This window comes from Nyctibius grandis, chromosome 19 (genome assembly GCF_013368605.1).
Source record: "Nyctibius grandis isolate bNycGra1 chromosome 19, bNycGra1.pri, whole genome shotgun sequence".
NCBI classification, from domain to species: Eukaryota; Metazoa; Chordata; class Aves; order Nyctibiiformes; family Nyctibiidae; genus Nyctibius; species Nyctibius grandis.
The window spans coordinates 1,135,882-1,152,215 of NC_090676.1; the positions used below are offsets into that span (position 1 = coordinate 1,135,882).

Genomic DNA, 16,334 nt, shown 5'->3' on the forward strand with positions numbered 1-16,334 from the left:
ATGGGGCAGGGGCAGGAGCTGGGGCAGGGGATGGGGTAGGAGCAGGGGTAGGGGCAGGGGCAGGAGCTGGGGTAGGGCAGGAGCTGGGGTAGGGGCAGCATCAGGGGCTGGGGCAGGAGCTGAGGCATGGAGGGAGGGTCGGGCAGACCCCAACCCGCAGGACGGTGCCGGCGGGCACACACCCCCCGCTCGCCCCCGGCGCGGCCCTCGGGGGAGGTGGCCCCGGGCCTTACGCAGGGCACGGGGGCCCTCTAGTGAGAGGCGGCCCGGCCCGGCTTCCCCGGTGCTCCGCTCCGCTCCCGGCCCGGCTTCCTGGGCCCGTGCCCGGGCGCTGCCCCGCGGTGCGGCCCGGCCCCGCCTGCTCGGTGCGGCGCGGCCATGGCGGGGCTGGAGCCGCTGTACGCCTGGGCGCGGGCCGCCGTGTCCCGCCCGCAGGACGCGCTCATCTGCGGCGTCCACTGGGAGCTGGTCCGGCATGGCTACCGCTGCCTCGGCGCCGGCGACCAGGTACGGGCCGCGCCGGGCCGCGCTGGGCGCCGCTGCCGCGGAGGCCGAGTAGGCCGCGGCCAAGCCCCGGCCTTTCCTAGCGCCGCTCGCCGGCGCCGCTCGGCCGAGCCCGGCGCCCGCTGCCGGGGAGGTGGGGGGGAGCCGTGCGGCGCCGGGACTGTCGGGGGCACCCGGGTCTGAGTGGTCTTAGTGCTGCTGAGGGGGCTGCGGTGCTTGGGGGGGCTGCGGGGGTCCCGGTGCTGGGGGGGTCAGTGCGGCATCGCAGGGTGGGGGGTCCTGGGGCTAGTGGGGTCCGTGTGATAGCAGGAAGGGGCCCGCTGTGGTGCTGGGGGGGATCTTGGTGCTGCGGGGGGGGGACCCCTTACCAAAAGTTGAGTGTCCAGTGCAGCATTGGGGGTAATGTGGTGCCAGGGGGGTCCCAGTGCTGGGGGCGCTGGTGTGGTACCAGGGAGGGGGACGGTGCTGGACCCAGTGCTAAGGGCAGGGGGTCTAGTGGGTCAGGAGCCTGGTGCGGTGCTGGGAGTGTTGGGAGGGTGCCTGGTGCGGTGCTGGGGGCAGTGGTGGGGGTGCAGGGCCCTGTCTTGGCAGAGAAACTCTCCAGTACCAGGGAGAGGGGACGGCGTGGGGCAGTGCTGCCTGGCAACACCGCTGTGGGGCTGAGACAAACAGGACGACAGCCTTCCCCCCTGCCCCAGACAGCTCTGTCCCATGCTGGGAAGGCGAGAGGTGCCAGGCAGGGAAGAGCATCATCCCCCAGTCTGGGTCTTTGTTGCCTCCTCCTGCTCAGCAAAGGGTGGTTGTGTCCCTCCTGTTACAGCACCAGGACCCTGGGGGAGGCTGGCAAGCAGGCAGAGCCAGCCTGTAAGGAAATAAAGCGCTGCTCCTGCAGTTAAAACCTAGAATGCCCTGAGAGATCCCCTCCTGGAGACCTAGATCCACTCTGAGAGACCTAGATCCCCTCCTGGATCTCTCTGTGCAGCCAGCACAGGTCCCCCCGGCCCTGCAGCGTGCTGGGCTGGTGCGCAGGGTCTCAGCAGCACGTCTGTCCTGTTGCAGCCAGGTCCTGATGAAAGGAAGTCGGAGCTGCTGCCCGCCGGCTGGGAAGCCAACAAGGAGGTGTATACGCTGCGCTACAAGTCCACGGACGATGCCCGTGAGCTGCTGCTGAAGGCCATCATGGTGGAAGACAGTATGATCCTCAACGTCATGGTGAGCACCCAGGCTGGTCCCTCTGGGTCTGGGGTCCTTCAGGTGCAGCGGCTGCTGCTGCCCAAAATGTGCAAAGAACAGCAGGGCCCATTTGTGCAATTGTTGCTGTTACTCGTTCTGCCTTGCAGCGATGTTTGTCCCTCAGGGTGGGGTAGACCCAGGGGGTGTTGGGGGCTGCAAACCCGCCTGTGCAGCAGCAGATGTGGCCCAGTGTGAAGCTGGTCAAACACCAGCTGTGTCGGGGCAGCGATGCGGTTTGCCTTGCACGCTCTGGCCTGGGAGTTGCCCCTTTTGTGTCCCCTTCCCAGCTCAGGATTTTTCTGCAGATCTTTTCTCCTGTCCCCTACAAGCACCTGCCTGGGGTGTTTTTGCGTTCACCCTTTGCAGCCCTGACTGGGGGAGCGAGCAGGGAGAGCCTCGCTGTGCGCTGGAGTTTGTTTGCTCCTGGGGATTCGGGCACAGCACAGGGATGTGGCAGGAAGCAGGCAAGCCCATTCCTTGTGTCCCGAGTCCCCGGCTGTGGTTGTACCTGCTCCTTCCCTCATTCCCAGCTCTGCCGGGCTGGTGACTCCATGTTTCACTTGTCTTTTGCCAGGATTGCAGTTCTCAGAAGGTGGCAGATGTGACCTTGGCAGTGGCTGACTACATCAACCCAGAGCACCTGGACGATTTCCACAAGTAATCTCAATTCCTTGGCATTTTCTGCAGGAGAAAATGTCCCACCAGCATGGGGAGGGGGGCAGTGACCAGGTTAGGAGGAGCCTGGAGGACTCTCCTCCCCAGTACAAACCCCGGCAGCAGTCCAGCCAGCCCTGAAATGCAGCCAGAGGCCCCTCCTGTGCCTCCCTTGGCACTGCTGGCAGGCAAGAGGGATTTAGGGGATGGTGGGGCCCTGGGTTGGAGCCCAGGGGAGAGCCGTCCCGCCTGGGAACGGGCTGGGCCAGCGCAGCACTTTTACTTCCAGAGCACTGCCTGCCTGTCTGTGCTGGGTGGACGCTGCCCGGCGCTGCTACAGCTTCCACCGTGGCCCAGACACCTTCAGCCGTGGCCCAGACCCCCTGTGGCCTTGCTGAAGGCCAGCGCTATGTGCTGTGGTTTCCTCCAGTGCAGAACTGGTGGGGTCGTGGCCACAGCATGAGGGAGTCCCCTGGGCTGGGGGGGGGCACCTCTGCCCTTTCGAATAGGGTCAGGGCTTTGGTGCTACTGTGTGCTGTCACCCCTTCCCGTCCCCTCCGTGCTGCCCTGCTGGGGACATGTTCTGTGCCAGGGACACTTTGGGCATGTCTGTCCCCTCACTATCCCTCTCGCAGCCTGTCCAGCACCTTGCAGCCAGGTGCCATGGCCTCCCCAGCCCACCACCTTGGCTCTGCTCCCTGCAGGGTGTACAAGAACACCGAGGAGCTGAGGACAAGGATTGCTTCGGGCATCATCGCTCCCCTTGGGGCCCCTGCAGAAAAGGCAAAGAAGGAGCCTGAGGCTAAGAAGAAGGATCCTGACTTGCCCCGGGATTACGATCCCCTCAGGATCCCTCCCCGGCAGCCAGCAGGCACGAGAGGACCATCGTGGTGAGTAAGGAGCATGTGGCTGCTGATGGTCCTCCGTTAGACAGGACGTGGTCCTGGCACAGCTCTCCAAACTACACCTCTAGTCCCTGTCTCGCACACGTGGGACGGGGAGCAAAGGGGACAGGGGACGCACGGCACCCACATCACCATCCCTCCCTGGCCCCTTCGTGCCCAGCCATCCCTCATACGTGGCAGGAAGGCTTCCTCCTCTCTCCCCCCACAAGCTGTAGTCCCCTTTGGCTGGAAGTCAGAGACACTGCGGTGGCTCTGCTGCCTCTTGGGGACAGGCCATGACTTCTGCCTTGCGTGTCACCTCTTGCTTCTTTAACCCCACTGCTGTCTGCTGGTGCTCAGGGTGCGAGATCCTCCTCGGGGAGGCCTGGGCAGACAGGCTGGAGCTGGGCACGGCTCTGAAACCATGTTATTGGCACATATTATTGGCAAGGAGATGTGACAGCTGGCTGCAGGCTCACCGCCCCACTGTCCTCACACTCCTGGAAGCAGGACTGTCATTGTGTCTCTTGACTGGGACACACTGGAGAGCCTGGCCTAGCCCAGCACCGCTCAGAGAGCCCCTGGCATGGAAACTCCCAGCGTCCACAGACAGCTCCAGCCCGGAGCAGTGGGAACAGCAGGGCCCCCTTCATCTCAGCAAGCTTCCCACGAGCCTGCCAGGCACAGCGGCGTCCACACCCTGGGCAGGGAACGCAGCGTCCTGGGCACGGCGTGGCTCCCAACGCCAGCGTGCTCACACGGGGTCCTGCAGCTCCTGGGGCCCTTTGGGTGCTGCAGCACTTGCCATGGGAGAGCACCCAGGAGCACAGCCCTGGCGCCACGCAGCTGGTCTCCCTTTTGCTGAACATCTCACTGTGTTCTGTGTTTCAGGCCTTCCCCCTTGAGCCCCTTCGCTGTTGGTGGGGAAGACCTGGACCCTTTGGGGTGAGTATGGCTTTGCGTGCCTGGGGCACGTCCCCTGCTCTCCCTTGAGGGGTGTGTGAGACCTTCTCTGGAATAGCTGGAGTCTGCCTGGCTCCTGAAGTGTGTCTGAGTGTGGATGGTGGTGGGACAGTTGCTCCGTGCAAATTGCAAGGGACCAATTGACAGCTGCTAAACCTCAGTGTGGTTCTAATATCGTAATGAGATCCCGTCTCTTGCATAGATGATAGGCTGCAATCTGCATCTGTTTAATAATCAGCTTGTATTCATTTAACATGCGGTAATTCCTTCAGTAAATCAAAGCTGAATACGTCGTTAAGTGAATGTAAGCCCCTAATTTAAAATGTTACCAGCTGCTGCGTCTACAGCCCAGCAGTCTGGAGAAGGGGAGGCTTAAAGCCGAATCCACACTCTCAAGTCCTGGTTGTGAGCCTCCCGGCTGCCTGAGGCAGCCTGGGGAGAAGGAGGGCTGTCTGGGGGACTGATCTTCACAGATACATCTCTTGGTCTTTGGTTTGGTCAGGCAAGGAGAACTTATCATCTGCCATTCCAGTTAAAAGCATATAGTCAGACAAAAACCAGCTCTTGGAGTTGTTGCAGAGCGTCCTGCAGCCCAGGGGAGTCCTTTTTGGAACCACTCTCCTGTGGGGATCGCATTTTTTCCCCTCTTGCAAGACTTGGTTCTCCGTGGGTTTGGCTAGAAAAGGGCCAGCTAAAACCATCCTGCCTGGCTGGAAGGAGAGGCCTGGAGCCTGGGTGGTGGGAAGGAAACCTGATAGCACAAGGAGAGGGGGTTCGGTTGTGGGGGAGACCCTGTTTCTCTCGCTGCCTCCAGCCCTTCATCAGAAGTTTCTCTATAAATGACAAAAAAAGATTGTAAATGGAAGCAGAGTTGTGTGCTGGCACCTGCCAGCGCTGAGGCTGCAGACCCAGACTCCCAGGCATATGCTCGTGGGGCCTGGCTGTCCCACGGCGCTTCAGGCAGCCAGTCTGGCATAATGGAACTCATTAGCGCAGTTGCTAATGACTCGTACGATGGCAGCGGTGTCCAGAGGCTCCAGCTGAGTTTGCACAAAGCAAAGTGGAGAAGAGGAGGCTCAGAGGTGACCTTATTGCAGTCTACAACTACCTGAAGGGAGGTTGTAGTGGAGTGTGAGTTGGCCTCTTCTCCCAGGCAGCTAGCGATAGGACAAGAGGACACAGCCTCAAGCTTTGCCAGGGGAGGTTCAGGTTGGACATCAGGAAGCATTTCTTCTCAGCAAGGGTCATTAGCCACTGGAATGGGCTGCCCAGGGAGGTGGTGGAGTCACCATCTCTGGAGGGATTGAAGAAAAGCCTGGATGTGGCACTTAGTGCCCTGGTCTAGTTGCCATGGTGGTGTCAGGGCTATGGTTGGACTCCATGAGCCCAGAGGGCTCTTCCAACCTGATTCTGTGATTCTGGGTGTGATGCATTCGGGTTCCCTCCTGTGGCAGACAGCAGCCTCCAAGGGACAAGGACCTGCTGTGCCCCAGCACTCCTACACGTGCACACGTACGCACATGAAGGGCTCTGTGTCTTGCTGCCGTGGGCTTGCCCCGCTGGCTTGCCCCGGCCTGTGTTGGGTGGGTTCGGGGTGCTTTCCTGCCCACGTGCCGGGTGTTGCCTTAACCCCACGCTCCCGCGCTCGGCGTTCCTGCAGCAGAGCTCTGGCACAGGGACACGCTTTGCTCCTCTCCCACCAGGGCCAGTCTCATCTCCTTCTCTGCCTTTCCCCAGAGGTCGGAGCGGGGGAATGATCGTGGATCCTCTCCGGTCTGGCTGCCCGCAGCCTGGCATTGACCCATCGTCGGGCATCCCAGGCCAGCTGCCCCCAGGAGCGGTTCCACCAGGCGCCAGATTCGACCCTTTTGGCCCCGTAGGAGCTGGTAGATCCGGGTAGGTGTCCGGCCATGCCTGGCATCCCCAGCTGCTCTCTGGGCTGCCCCTGCCTTGTCCCTGTTGCTGCGGGACTGAGCTCTTGCTCCTGGTTTGACTCTGCTCTGAATTTCTTTCCAGGCCAGATCCTGACCACCTTCCCCCTCCAGGCTATGACGACATGTTCATGTGAGGAGTCACCACGTGGCTTCTCGAGGCTGCAGGGCCACTCTCCCCTCTTCGCTCCCCATTCGGTGGACTTTCATCTTTTACTTCTCCCCATTCGGGGCCACGTTCCCGTGTGTCAGACCAGCTATAAAGGTTTCCCTGTGTGCAGAACAGAAGAGGAGGCAGTAGGTTCATTTCTTTCTGTGCTCCTCTGAGGGTGCCTGGCTGTTGGCACCCAGCTGAGGTGGTCCTGCCCCGTGTGAGGCAGCAGCGTTGGGCACGGCCTGGTGCTCCGAGCACGGCCGGGGTGCTGTGGGGTTTCCTCCTCTGCTTCTCCGGGGTGGCACTGCGTTTGCTGCTGGGGTTACACAAGCGGAGGGAGCTGGGGTAGGAGGGAGGGTGCTCGCTACCCCCACGACCTGCCGGGTCCAGCATTGGCTCTCCAGGCACGGCGGAGCTGAGCCCAGCACCGAGCTGGGGCCCTTCTGGGGCTGGGCACAGGGGGCTGGCTCGGCTGTGGGATTTGCTTTGCAGAGGGGTTTGTAGAACACGTTTCCCTACTGTCAGTCCCGTTGCACGTCGCTGGTGCAGCTCTGCCTGGCTGAACTCTGCCAGACAGCTCGGGGAGGATGGGCGAAATCCACGTGGCTCAGGCTCCTGAGCTCTTTCTGGAAGCGCCCGCCCTTCCCCGCAGCTCCCCCAGGTCAGTTAATTTTGGGGCTGCAGCTCGTCTCTCCTGTCAGGGGTTCCTACTCTTTGTTTTTCTTCTCATGGTTTGATTTCTTGGAAGGACGTTCGTGAGACTGCAATAAAACCCTGACAATAGCGTTGCGTTGGTGCTTGCTGGGGCTGCCCCCCTGCTCCCCAGCCGCAGCCCCCTCCTCCCCGCCGCGAGGAGGGAAGCCCCAAAGCTCTGCCCAGGCTGCGCCTGCCCTCCCCGAGGCGGAGGATTCACGCTGGGAACCCGCTTTGTGCCTTCCCCTGAGCAGCAGCGCTCTTCCGAGACGCTGTGACTGTGTGAAGTGGAGAACCTTGGCTCTGGCTGCGCCTCTCGCGGTAATTGGCTCTCCGGGGTGTTGGATGCCGTCGGTGCGCTGCACGCAGCCATGCTGGCACAAATAAAAAGGGGGGGAGCGATCCCCCTGCCTATCTCTTTTCCCCAAAGGCTTTTTCCTTTTAAAACCCCCTTTGCCTACAAACGCAGCTGATAAAGCTGAGTTACGGCCCGTGCGACCCCGGGCTGCGCGCAGGCTGGGAGCGGGGAGGATCGACTGTAGAAACTCAGCGCTGGGGGCAGCTGGAGCATCCCCTGCATCTCCCCAGAGCTCGTGCGTGGAGCCCTGTGTTTGCAGGAGCTGGTGCGAGCGCAGAGCCAGCGGGGACGTGCCAGCTCTGCAGGTGGGACTGTCCCATCCCCACTGCACGTCCCTGGGGCTTTCGGCGGACAGACCCACAGACGGGCGCTGGGCGATGCCCGTGACCGGAGCAGGCAGCGGCTGCGCTTGCAGCATGGGTGGGATGGAGAGAAAGAGTCAGGGCGGGGTGAGGCCATCGCTCCTGCTTGTCCCCTCCAGCTCCTGGGGCAGCCTGAGCCCGCGCACAGCTTTGCCCCAGGAGAAAGGAGCCCCCGACCTTGCTGCGTGGCATTGGGAGTCGCGAGGTGCTTAGGAGGAGGTGGCTGCTTTGTGTGCCTCGATTAATCACGTTCTGCAACCTTTCGGGAGGCAGAGCCGCAGCCGGCTTTGATGGGGCTAATTAAAGCCAGGCAGTGCCGGGAGAGGCTGCGCGGGTCCTGATAAACAATCTTTTGTCTGCAGCGCTGAGCCCCGGCGGGTTCGTGGTGCTGTGCAGCTGGGGGAGCAGGTGGGGAGGAGAGGGGGTTCCGAGGGGGCGAGTGCCCGGTGTTAAGCCGTGCTCGCTGCAGGCGTGTGCCTGAGCCTCGGGGCTCCCGGGGCTGTGCGGTCGGGGTAAAAGGAGGTGAGGATCCTCCTCGCCGGGTCAGGAGATGTCCCTGTGGCTGGCCCAGCTCACACCGAAGGGTCTCCTGCCAGCAGGAGGGACAGCCCAGGGCCCCGTCCATGTGTTCCCATGGCTGCTGCTAACCTAAGTGACGGAAAGCATTAACATGCGAGGGAGCACGTCACGCCACACACCTCGAGTTAAATTTATGGGGAGGCCGTGAAGAGCGGCTGGGGCTGGCGTGTGCGGTCTTGGCACAGGCGCAGCCCTCCCTCCTCCCGCAGCACCGGCGAGGTGCTTCCACGTCGTGTTTGAAGAAAGACGCTGGATTATCGGTAATGGCTTGAGATCCCCGGAGAACCCTCCAGGCCATCTGCCAGCCCGCCCAGCCCTGCGGCCCCTGCCCCAAAGGCAGAGCCCCTGGGGATTTTTCTCATCACCCTGGAATATTTTTGATTGCTCCCTAAATACACCCCTGCACGTTAACCATCGCGGGTCAGCGCCGGCTGCTCTGCTCTGATCCTGATCCACAGGAGCATTTATGATGCTCCCATAAAGCAGGTGCTCAGCAGCGGTAACCTCCAGCCAGGCTCAGCCTTTTGTCCTAGAAGGACCCCGTCCACCTTATTTACAGTGACAAAAATTGATGAGGATGATTTCTCCCTCTAATGGGTTTATTTTCTAATCCAGGCTCGCAGGGTCAGCGCTGCAAGTTGCAGGAGAGACTCCCCCTTCCCCGGGGGAGCATCCTCGCGAACACCCAGAGCTCCCTGGCAGACCCTGTGTGAGAGTCTTCCTCCCCTTCCTCCCCTTCCTCCCCTTCCTCCCGTGGTGTGGCCCCCGTGCCCCAGGATCAGCCCCAACGGCATTTGCTCCCCCAGCCCTCCCTGGGCCCTCCGTTTGACCCTGCAGGCTCTGCTCAGGGCCATTCACCCAGGGACGCGGTGATGCCCGTTCAGGGCACAGCGGAGCGCAGCCACCTGTTTCACCCCAAGCCTGGTGTAATCCCAGGGAGAGGTGCCAGGGCTGCAGGTGTGAGGCCATTCAAGGTCGTTTCCCAGGACCCTACAATAAATAGGGAGCGAGAACGGGTGACACGGTGACGGGGAGAGGGATGTGTGGCCCTTCGCAGCAACAGGAGGAACGGGCTGCCATCCTGGGCAGAGGATGCCGTCCCCAGCATCTGGGGGGACGCTGGAAGCCCTGGCATAAAACCCGCCCCAGGCAATCGCACCATGTGTAAAAATGACTTCCCTCTTGTGTCAGGCTGTCTGGAGAGGTTTGTCCCCACCTGGAAACATTTGAAGCGAGTAATTTAAGCGCTGGATTAAAACCTGGTGGCGGTTCACGACAAACACCGCCTTTTGTGGGCCTGCATTTTCCTACAGGATAATTATTTCCCTTTCTCAGCATCCCGCTCGTACCGACTTTTCTTTCCACAGAACATTGTGCTTTAATGACGCTTCATGTTTAATTCCCGAGATGCAATTTTACCTTCACGCCGCAGACAATGGCCCTCGCCATCAGCACAAAGGCTCGTGCGCCAGCACCCCGCTGGTCAGAGCTGCCTGCCGAGCAGGGAACAGAACGACGTCGTTGGGAATTGTCCTCTCTCCTCCAGCCAGAGCACCGTGATTTCTGAGGAGGCCGTTCCGGGGTTGCTGGTGGGGTGCAAGGGCTGGGGGGTGGCGGGGGGCTGGTCCCCGCCGCACGGACGGGGGTCACACTCGCTGTCTCCTTCTCTTCTGCCCAGAGTGATGCAAGTGCCAACTCTTCACCACAGAGTTTTACAAGAAGCTATTGCTAAAAAATGTCACCGGTGGCAGAGAATGAGAAGCTCCATCCTGGAGAGGAGCAGCCAGCCCCAGGCCGCCGGGAAGGAGCTGGCTGCGGCCGTGGCTGTGGCAGAGAGTTCGGCCTCGTGTCTCGCCCAGGCTGCGACCGTCCGTGGCACAGAAATCCCACGGGCGTCTCGAAGGTGCCATTGCCCCGATGCTGGCGGGCAGAGCCCCGACCAGGAAGGAGCCGGGGAGGCCGGTGCCCCGGTGCGGGCGGCGGGGAACAGCCCGGGCAGCGGCTGCGCAGCCCAGTGGGGCATCCCAAAGCTGCATCGCTCCGGTGCTGCGGGACAGGAGCCCCAACCGAGAAGGGTCCGGGGAGGCGAGGAAGGTGGCCGAAGGCTGCCGGGCAGGCGGGGGTGAAGCCTCCCCGGCCAGCATCGGTGTCAGGGTGCGGCGAGGGGAGCCCCAGCTCTGCCAGCGGCGCGGGGTGGCCAGGGCAGCGCGGGGGCTAGGAGCCCGGCCCCTCGGGGGGCTGCGGCGGGGGGCTGAGCTGGCTCTCCAGCAGCGCCCGCGTCCCCTCGGCCGACACCCTCCGCATCCGCAGTCGCACCGAGCCGTAGGTGCCCCCGGTGCGGCGGGCGGCCCGGGCGCGGCGGCGGGCGGCGGCGGCGGCCAGCAAGAGGGCGGCGAGCAGGAGCCCACCCAGGGCCAGCAGCGCCAGCCCGGCCACGGTGCAGCGGTCGAGGCGGGCGCGGAGCCGCGCCGCCCGCGCCTCCAGCCGCTCCATCTGCCGCGCCGGTACCGCGGGGTCGGGCCGCGCCGCCCGCGGAACGGCCCCCGCCAGCACCACCAGCGCCGCGCCGCTCAGCGCGCAGCCCAGCGCCAGCGCCAGCCCCGGGCCCGTACCGGGCCCCGCCGGGCCGCCCCCGCCCGCCGCCGCCGCCGCCGCCGCCGCCGCCGCCTCGCCGGGGCTCCGCAGCTCCGCCGCCCGCGGGGACGCCATGGGGCCGCCGCCGGCCTGCGCGGCCAGAGGTGAGCGGCGGACCCGCACCGGGCTGTCCCCCTCCCCGGAGCCGGCTCCCCGGACCGCGCTGTCCCCCCCTTCCCCGGAGATGACCCCCCGGACCGGGCTGCCAACCCCACCGCCCAGGTCCCGGGATCCCGCTTACCCGAACCGGGCTGTCCCCGGACCCGGGTCGCAGCACCGGGCTGCCCCCCTCCCCGCAACCGGGTCCCCGAACCGGGATGCTCCCCTTCGCTGGACCCGGCACCTGCCTCCCCGAACCGAGTCTTGCCCCCCCCCCCCCCCCGGGTCTCCCCCTCCCCGAACCGGGCTCCCACCGCGCCACCCGCCTCCCCGAACCGGGCTGACCCCCCTTCCCCCGGGGACCCGTGTCCCTGTGACCCCTCCGGGCTGCCCCTCCCGGACCCGCTTCCCCCGCCGGGCTCTCCCCTCCGGTCCCCCGGAGCGCGGTGCCCCCCCGGTCCCCGCACCCAGCCGCTCCCCGCCCGCTTCCCCCGGTCTCCGCACCGCCCTGGGGCCCCGGTCCCCACGCCGGGCTCCTCTCCCGCTTCTCCGGTCCCGCCCCGAGCTGCCCCCCCGCCCCGGTCCCCCGCCCCGGGCTGCCTACCCCCGCCGCGTCCCCGGCTCCCCGGGCCGGTGACGGTGCCGGTGCAGCCGCGGCGGCGGGCGGTGGGTGCCCCGAGCTGCCGGCCCCGCCGGTGCTCCCAGCCGCCGCACGCACACGCACACGCAGAACGGGCTGCCCCGGGGGGCACACACATGCACACACGCCCGGTTGCACACCGGCACCGTCTGTGCACGCCCCGCCTGCAACGGGGGCCCCTCCGTGCACCCCCCGACAGCGCCGGGTCCCTCCGTGGGCACCCCGGGGGGGGCTGCATGGGGATGGGCACGGGTGGAGAGGACAGGGCAGCACGGCAGGTGTTGCACAGGGAAGAGCGTGGGACGTGCCCGGGGACGTGCCCACGGGGTGCTGGCTGGGCACCCCACACCAGCCGTCCCCATCGGGGACCCGGGGCAGAGCTGGGCTGGGGGCGGTGGCACTGCAGCCCGGGGACCCCCAGCCCTGAACGCAGCAGGGGAGCCCCAGCCCCACCGAGAGCCCCTGCACGGGCTGAGCCTGCCCCCAAATCCCCGGGGAAACGTTCAGGGCTTGACCCGGGTCTGGGCCAGGCATGGGATGCTCCAGCCCGGGCCAGCAGAGCCCATGGAGGTGCCCGCTGCCCAGAACCATTCCCCGAGCCGGGCTGGCCCCGTGGCCGCGGTCCCACTGCAGTCCCACCGCAGTCGCGTGGCACAGAGCCCCCCCTTCACCAGTCCATATTTCACAGAGCCCTCGTGTTGGTGCCCGCGCGCCGCTCCTCACCGCCCTGAGCCTGGCTGCGGGCCGGAGCCCCGGCGTGACCTGCTGGCAGCAGCTCGCTTTCAGCTCGTTCGTTAATAAGACGGGTGCTATTTCTGCGTTTGGAGCCGTGCCTGGAGAGGGGGTTGTGGACATAAATCCTGAGCGATAGCGGGTGGGCTGCTGAAAGCTGCCGGGAAGATTTGTCCATCACCTTGCCGCTCCCTTCAGCATCTTCACAAGCTCACCCCTGAGCGTGCCGGATGATGCGCCGGTGCCGGTGCTGGGTGAGCTCGCAGGGGTGCGTGGCCGGTGCCCTGACCCCCCCCTGAGCCCTGTGCCATGGCCCCCCACACAGCGAGTCCTCCTGCAGCAGCGCAGGGTTTTGCGTGACCCACGGTGCCGGGGCCTTTTCCTGCGTGGGGACAGCAGATTGTTTCATGAAACGGTCCTGGCTGGGCGAGCTTGGCTTGTGCCACAGAATCCCAGAATCAATGAGGTTGGAAGAGCCCTCTGGGCTCGTCAAGTCCAACCGTTGCCCTGACACCACCATGTCAACTAGACCAGGGCACTAAGTGCCATGTCCAGTCTTTTCTTAAACCCCTCCAGAGATGGTGACTCCACCACCTCCCTGGGCAGCCCCTTCCAATGGCTAATGACCCTTGCTGAGAAGAAATGCTTCCTCATGTCCAACCTGACCCTCCCCTGGCCAAGCTTGAGGCTGTGTCCTCTTGTCCTATCGCTAGTTGCCCCTGCGTCTCGGCAGGTTAACGATGGGTGACAACATCATCCTTCCTTGAACATCTCCCTCACTAAAGTTGCTGTTAAAAATTAACCCTCTGGATAATTTTTAGCCATTTTCTCGCATTTTAAAAAAATTTTTCTTCCAAGGTGCCCTGGGAAGGTTTTCTGTCTATTTTAATTATTTGCTTAGCTCAGCAAAATGGGTTTGCAGGTTCCTCGCTGTGACACGTTCACGTCACAGCTGATGCCGACTGGCACCTCGTGGGTCCCCAAAAAAGGGACCAACCCACGGTGCCTCCGATCCCTGAGCGGTGTGGGCCGGGGGCTGCGGGGTGGGCTGGCGTCTCCCCCCACCTTTTGCTGTGTCAGGGACGGGGATACACAGGATTTTATTGTTTTTTTTACGTTTGCAGTGGAGGTTGTGCACGCTGCGACCCCCCGCTCGCTGCTCCCGGCTCCTCTCGTTGCGCTGGGTGGAAACGCAGAGGCTTCCCAGCACGGCGTCCCCGGGGACGCGTCCAGAAGTGGGCCGAGAAAGCAGCAGAATTAAAAATAAATGTAAGTGCATCCTGACACGTTAACCACATTTAGAGAGGCTTTAGTACCAACCCACTCCGAGGGAAGGCAGAAGATGCTTGGAGACAAGTAGGTCACGGGACACAGATTGTCCCGAATCAGCAGGAAAAGATGGATGTGGAGCAGGCGGGTGCAGCCCTGCGAGCAGCCGGGCAGGAGGAGCGGGGTGGGGGGAGAGCGTGCCAGCGGCATCGCCACGTGCCCTGGGAAAAACAGGAGCGGGCACGTGGCGCAGGGTTTGGGTGCCCTAAAACCGAGGGCTCGACCACGGCTCTGCTCAGGAGCAGCCCAAAAGCCTTCCCCAGCCCGGCCCCGGGGGGAGCTGAGCCTGGGGCTGGGGGCTGTCACCGAGGGAAGAGGAGGAGAGATGGAGACAGCCACGATTTATGCTGCCAGCGCAGGAGCAAAGAGAGGAGGGAGACAGCCAAGGTCAGAGACAGCCCTGCCAAAATTCACAATGAATCTGCAGGAGCGCTGGAGGGGAGAGAAGAAGCTTGGAAAGAAACGGAAAGAGGAGGGAGGGAAGAAGGGAAAGAGGGAGGGAGGGAGCCTGGGTGACAGAGCAGGGCAAGGGAGTGGGACAGGGCTTCAGGGGACAGGGACACGCTGCTGCTCGGCTAAAATGGTTAAATGGGGATGAGCGAGACAGCAAACAGGAGCCCCAGGCCAGCAGAGGAGACAGAGGGAGCAGGAATGGGAGGGAGCTGGGAGGGCTGTGGACATGTCTCTGTCCCTCCGGGTCCCCCCAGCACACCCCGCTGCAGCACGACCCGGTTTGGGGGTGTGCACGGCTGCTGGGGCTGGTGAAGTTTCATTCCTTCCTCCTTAGTATTCACAGCATCCCATGGCAGAGCGAACGCCCGCAGCCGGCACAGCTCAAGGTGACTTGGAGGTCAGGGAAAAAGCCGCCAGGCGATTCAGGAGCCAGCGGCTGGCTCCACACCGGCGGGGACATCCAGCGGTTTGTGAGGACCGGAGGTGCCCGGCACATCGTGGCCTCCCCTCCCGGCACAGCCGGTCCCTGCGTGCCACGGACGCCCGCCCCAGTGTCCCCGTGCACATGGGGACACGCACGCAGCGCCTGCTGCCCGTGGGGTTTCTGATCCTGCAAACTGCCCCCCAGCGAGGCAGGCAGGGGGGGAAATCAGCCTTGGCACCGGGGAGGGCCGGAGCTGGCACAGCCGGGCACTCCTGTAGGTCGTTTCCCTCTCGCAGGGTGCTGGGTGCCAGGGCAGGCTCGGTGCCCTCACAAGGGCAGTGGGTGACTGCTTCGGGGCTTGTGGGGGCTCCTCCAGGTCCCCGCTGGGGATGCATCGCTCCGAGGGTGTTTTATAGCAGCAAACCCCTCCCCAAACAGCAACAACCCAGCCCTGGGTACCAGCTCTGCCCAAAGGCAGCCAGAGGGACAGAGCCCTGCCTTCCACTAAGCCCAGCTGCAAAGCTGCATTGGGAAGAGGCTCAAAACTTTCCTGGTGATAATTGAGATCTAATTATCTTCAGCTAACACCAGGCCACCGGGGAGCCGGGGAAAACCACAGGTGCCTTGTGATATGGCAACAGCTGATGCGCTGGGCTGTGGCTCAGGAGCACCAGGAGACTCGCCGTGCTCTGCCTGAATATAAAGCAAAGCCTGGGAAGGATGAAGCAGAGGGCTGAAAAACTGTGTGAGGTCCTGCATGTGGGTCAGGGCAATCCCAAGCACAAATCCAGGCTGGGCGGAGAATGGATTGAGAGCAGCCCTGAGGAGAAGGACTTGGGGTGATGGCTGATGAGAAGCTCACCATGAGCCGGCAACATGCGCTTGCAGCCCAGAAAGCCACCCATGTCCTGGGCTGCATCCCCAGCAGCGTGGCCAGCAGGGCGAGGGAGGGGATTCTGCCCCTCTGCTCCGCTCTCGGGAGACCCCCCCTGCAGTGCTGCGTCCAGCTCTGGGGCCCAACAGAACAAGGACATGGAGCTGTTGGAGCGAGTCCAGAGGAGGCCACGGAGATGCTCCGAGGGCTGGAGCCCCTCTGCTATGGAGACAGGCTGGGAGAGCTGGGGCTGTTCAGCCTGGAGAAGAGAAGGCTCCGGGGAGACCTTCTAGCACCTTCCAGCGCCTGAAGGGGCTACAGGAAAGCGGGAGAGGGGCTTTTTCCAAGGGCCTGGAGTGATAGGACGAGGGGGAATGGTTTTAAGCTGAAAGAGGGTAGATTTAGATGAGATATGAGGAAGAAATTCTTTGCTGTGAGGGTGGTGAGGCCCTGGCCCAGGCTGCCCAGAGAAGCTGTGGCTGCCCCCTCCCTGGCAGTGTTCAAGGCCAGGTTGGATGGGGCTGGGAGCAACCTGGTCTGGTGGAAGGTGTCCCTGCCCGTGGCAGGGGGTGGAACTGGGTGGGCTTTAAGGTCCCTTCCAACTCAAACCAGTCTGGGATTCTGTGAATACAGTATAAACTCATTTGTTTCTGGCTGGTGGTGTGTCAGTGTGCAGACACGCTCCTTTCCCGTGGCTGTGGCTGGCAGGGGCGGGTGGCTGCACACCTGCACCCTCATCCCCCTGCACAGGGGGCAGATCTGAAGCTCAGTTTTTTTTCCTTCTGCAGTTTTCCTTCACCGAGGCGGTTTTATCGCCCGGAGCCGCGCAGGGAC

General features: G+C 63.7%; 1 protein-coding gene across 1 annotated transcript; it reads left to right on the top strand.

Annotated features, from left to right (window-relative positions):
• The first annotated feature begins 337 nt into the window (after window positions 1-337).
• Window positions 338-7,445, top strand: PSMF1 (proteasome inhibitor subunit 1). The gene is made up of 7 exons (XM_068416232.1): window positions 338-507; window positions 1,564-1,716; window positions 2,312-2,394; window positions 3,096-3,281; window positions 4,167-4,220; window positions 5,976-6,134; window positions 6,255-7,445. The coding sequence occupies exons 1-7, from the start codon at window positions 379-381 to the stop codon at window positions 6,304-6,306; spliced, it is 816 nt and encodes a 271-aa protein (XP_068272333.1). The 5' UTR covers window positions 338-378; the 3' UTR covers window positions 6,307-7,445.
• Window positions 7,446-16,334: the final 8,889 nt, after the last annotated feature.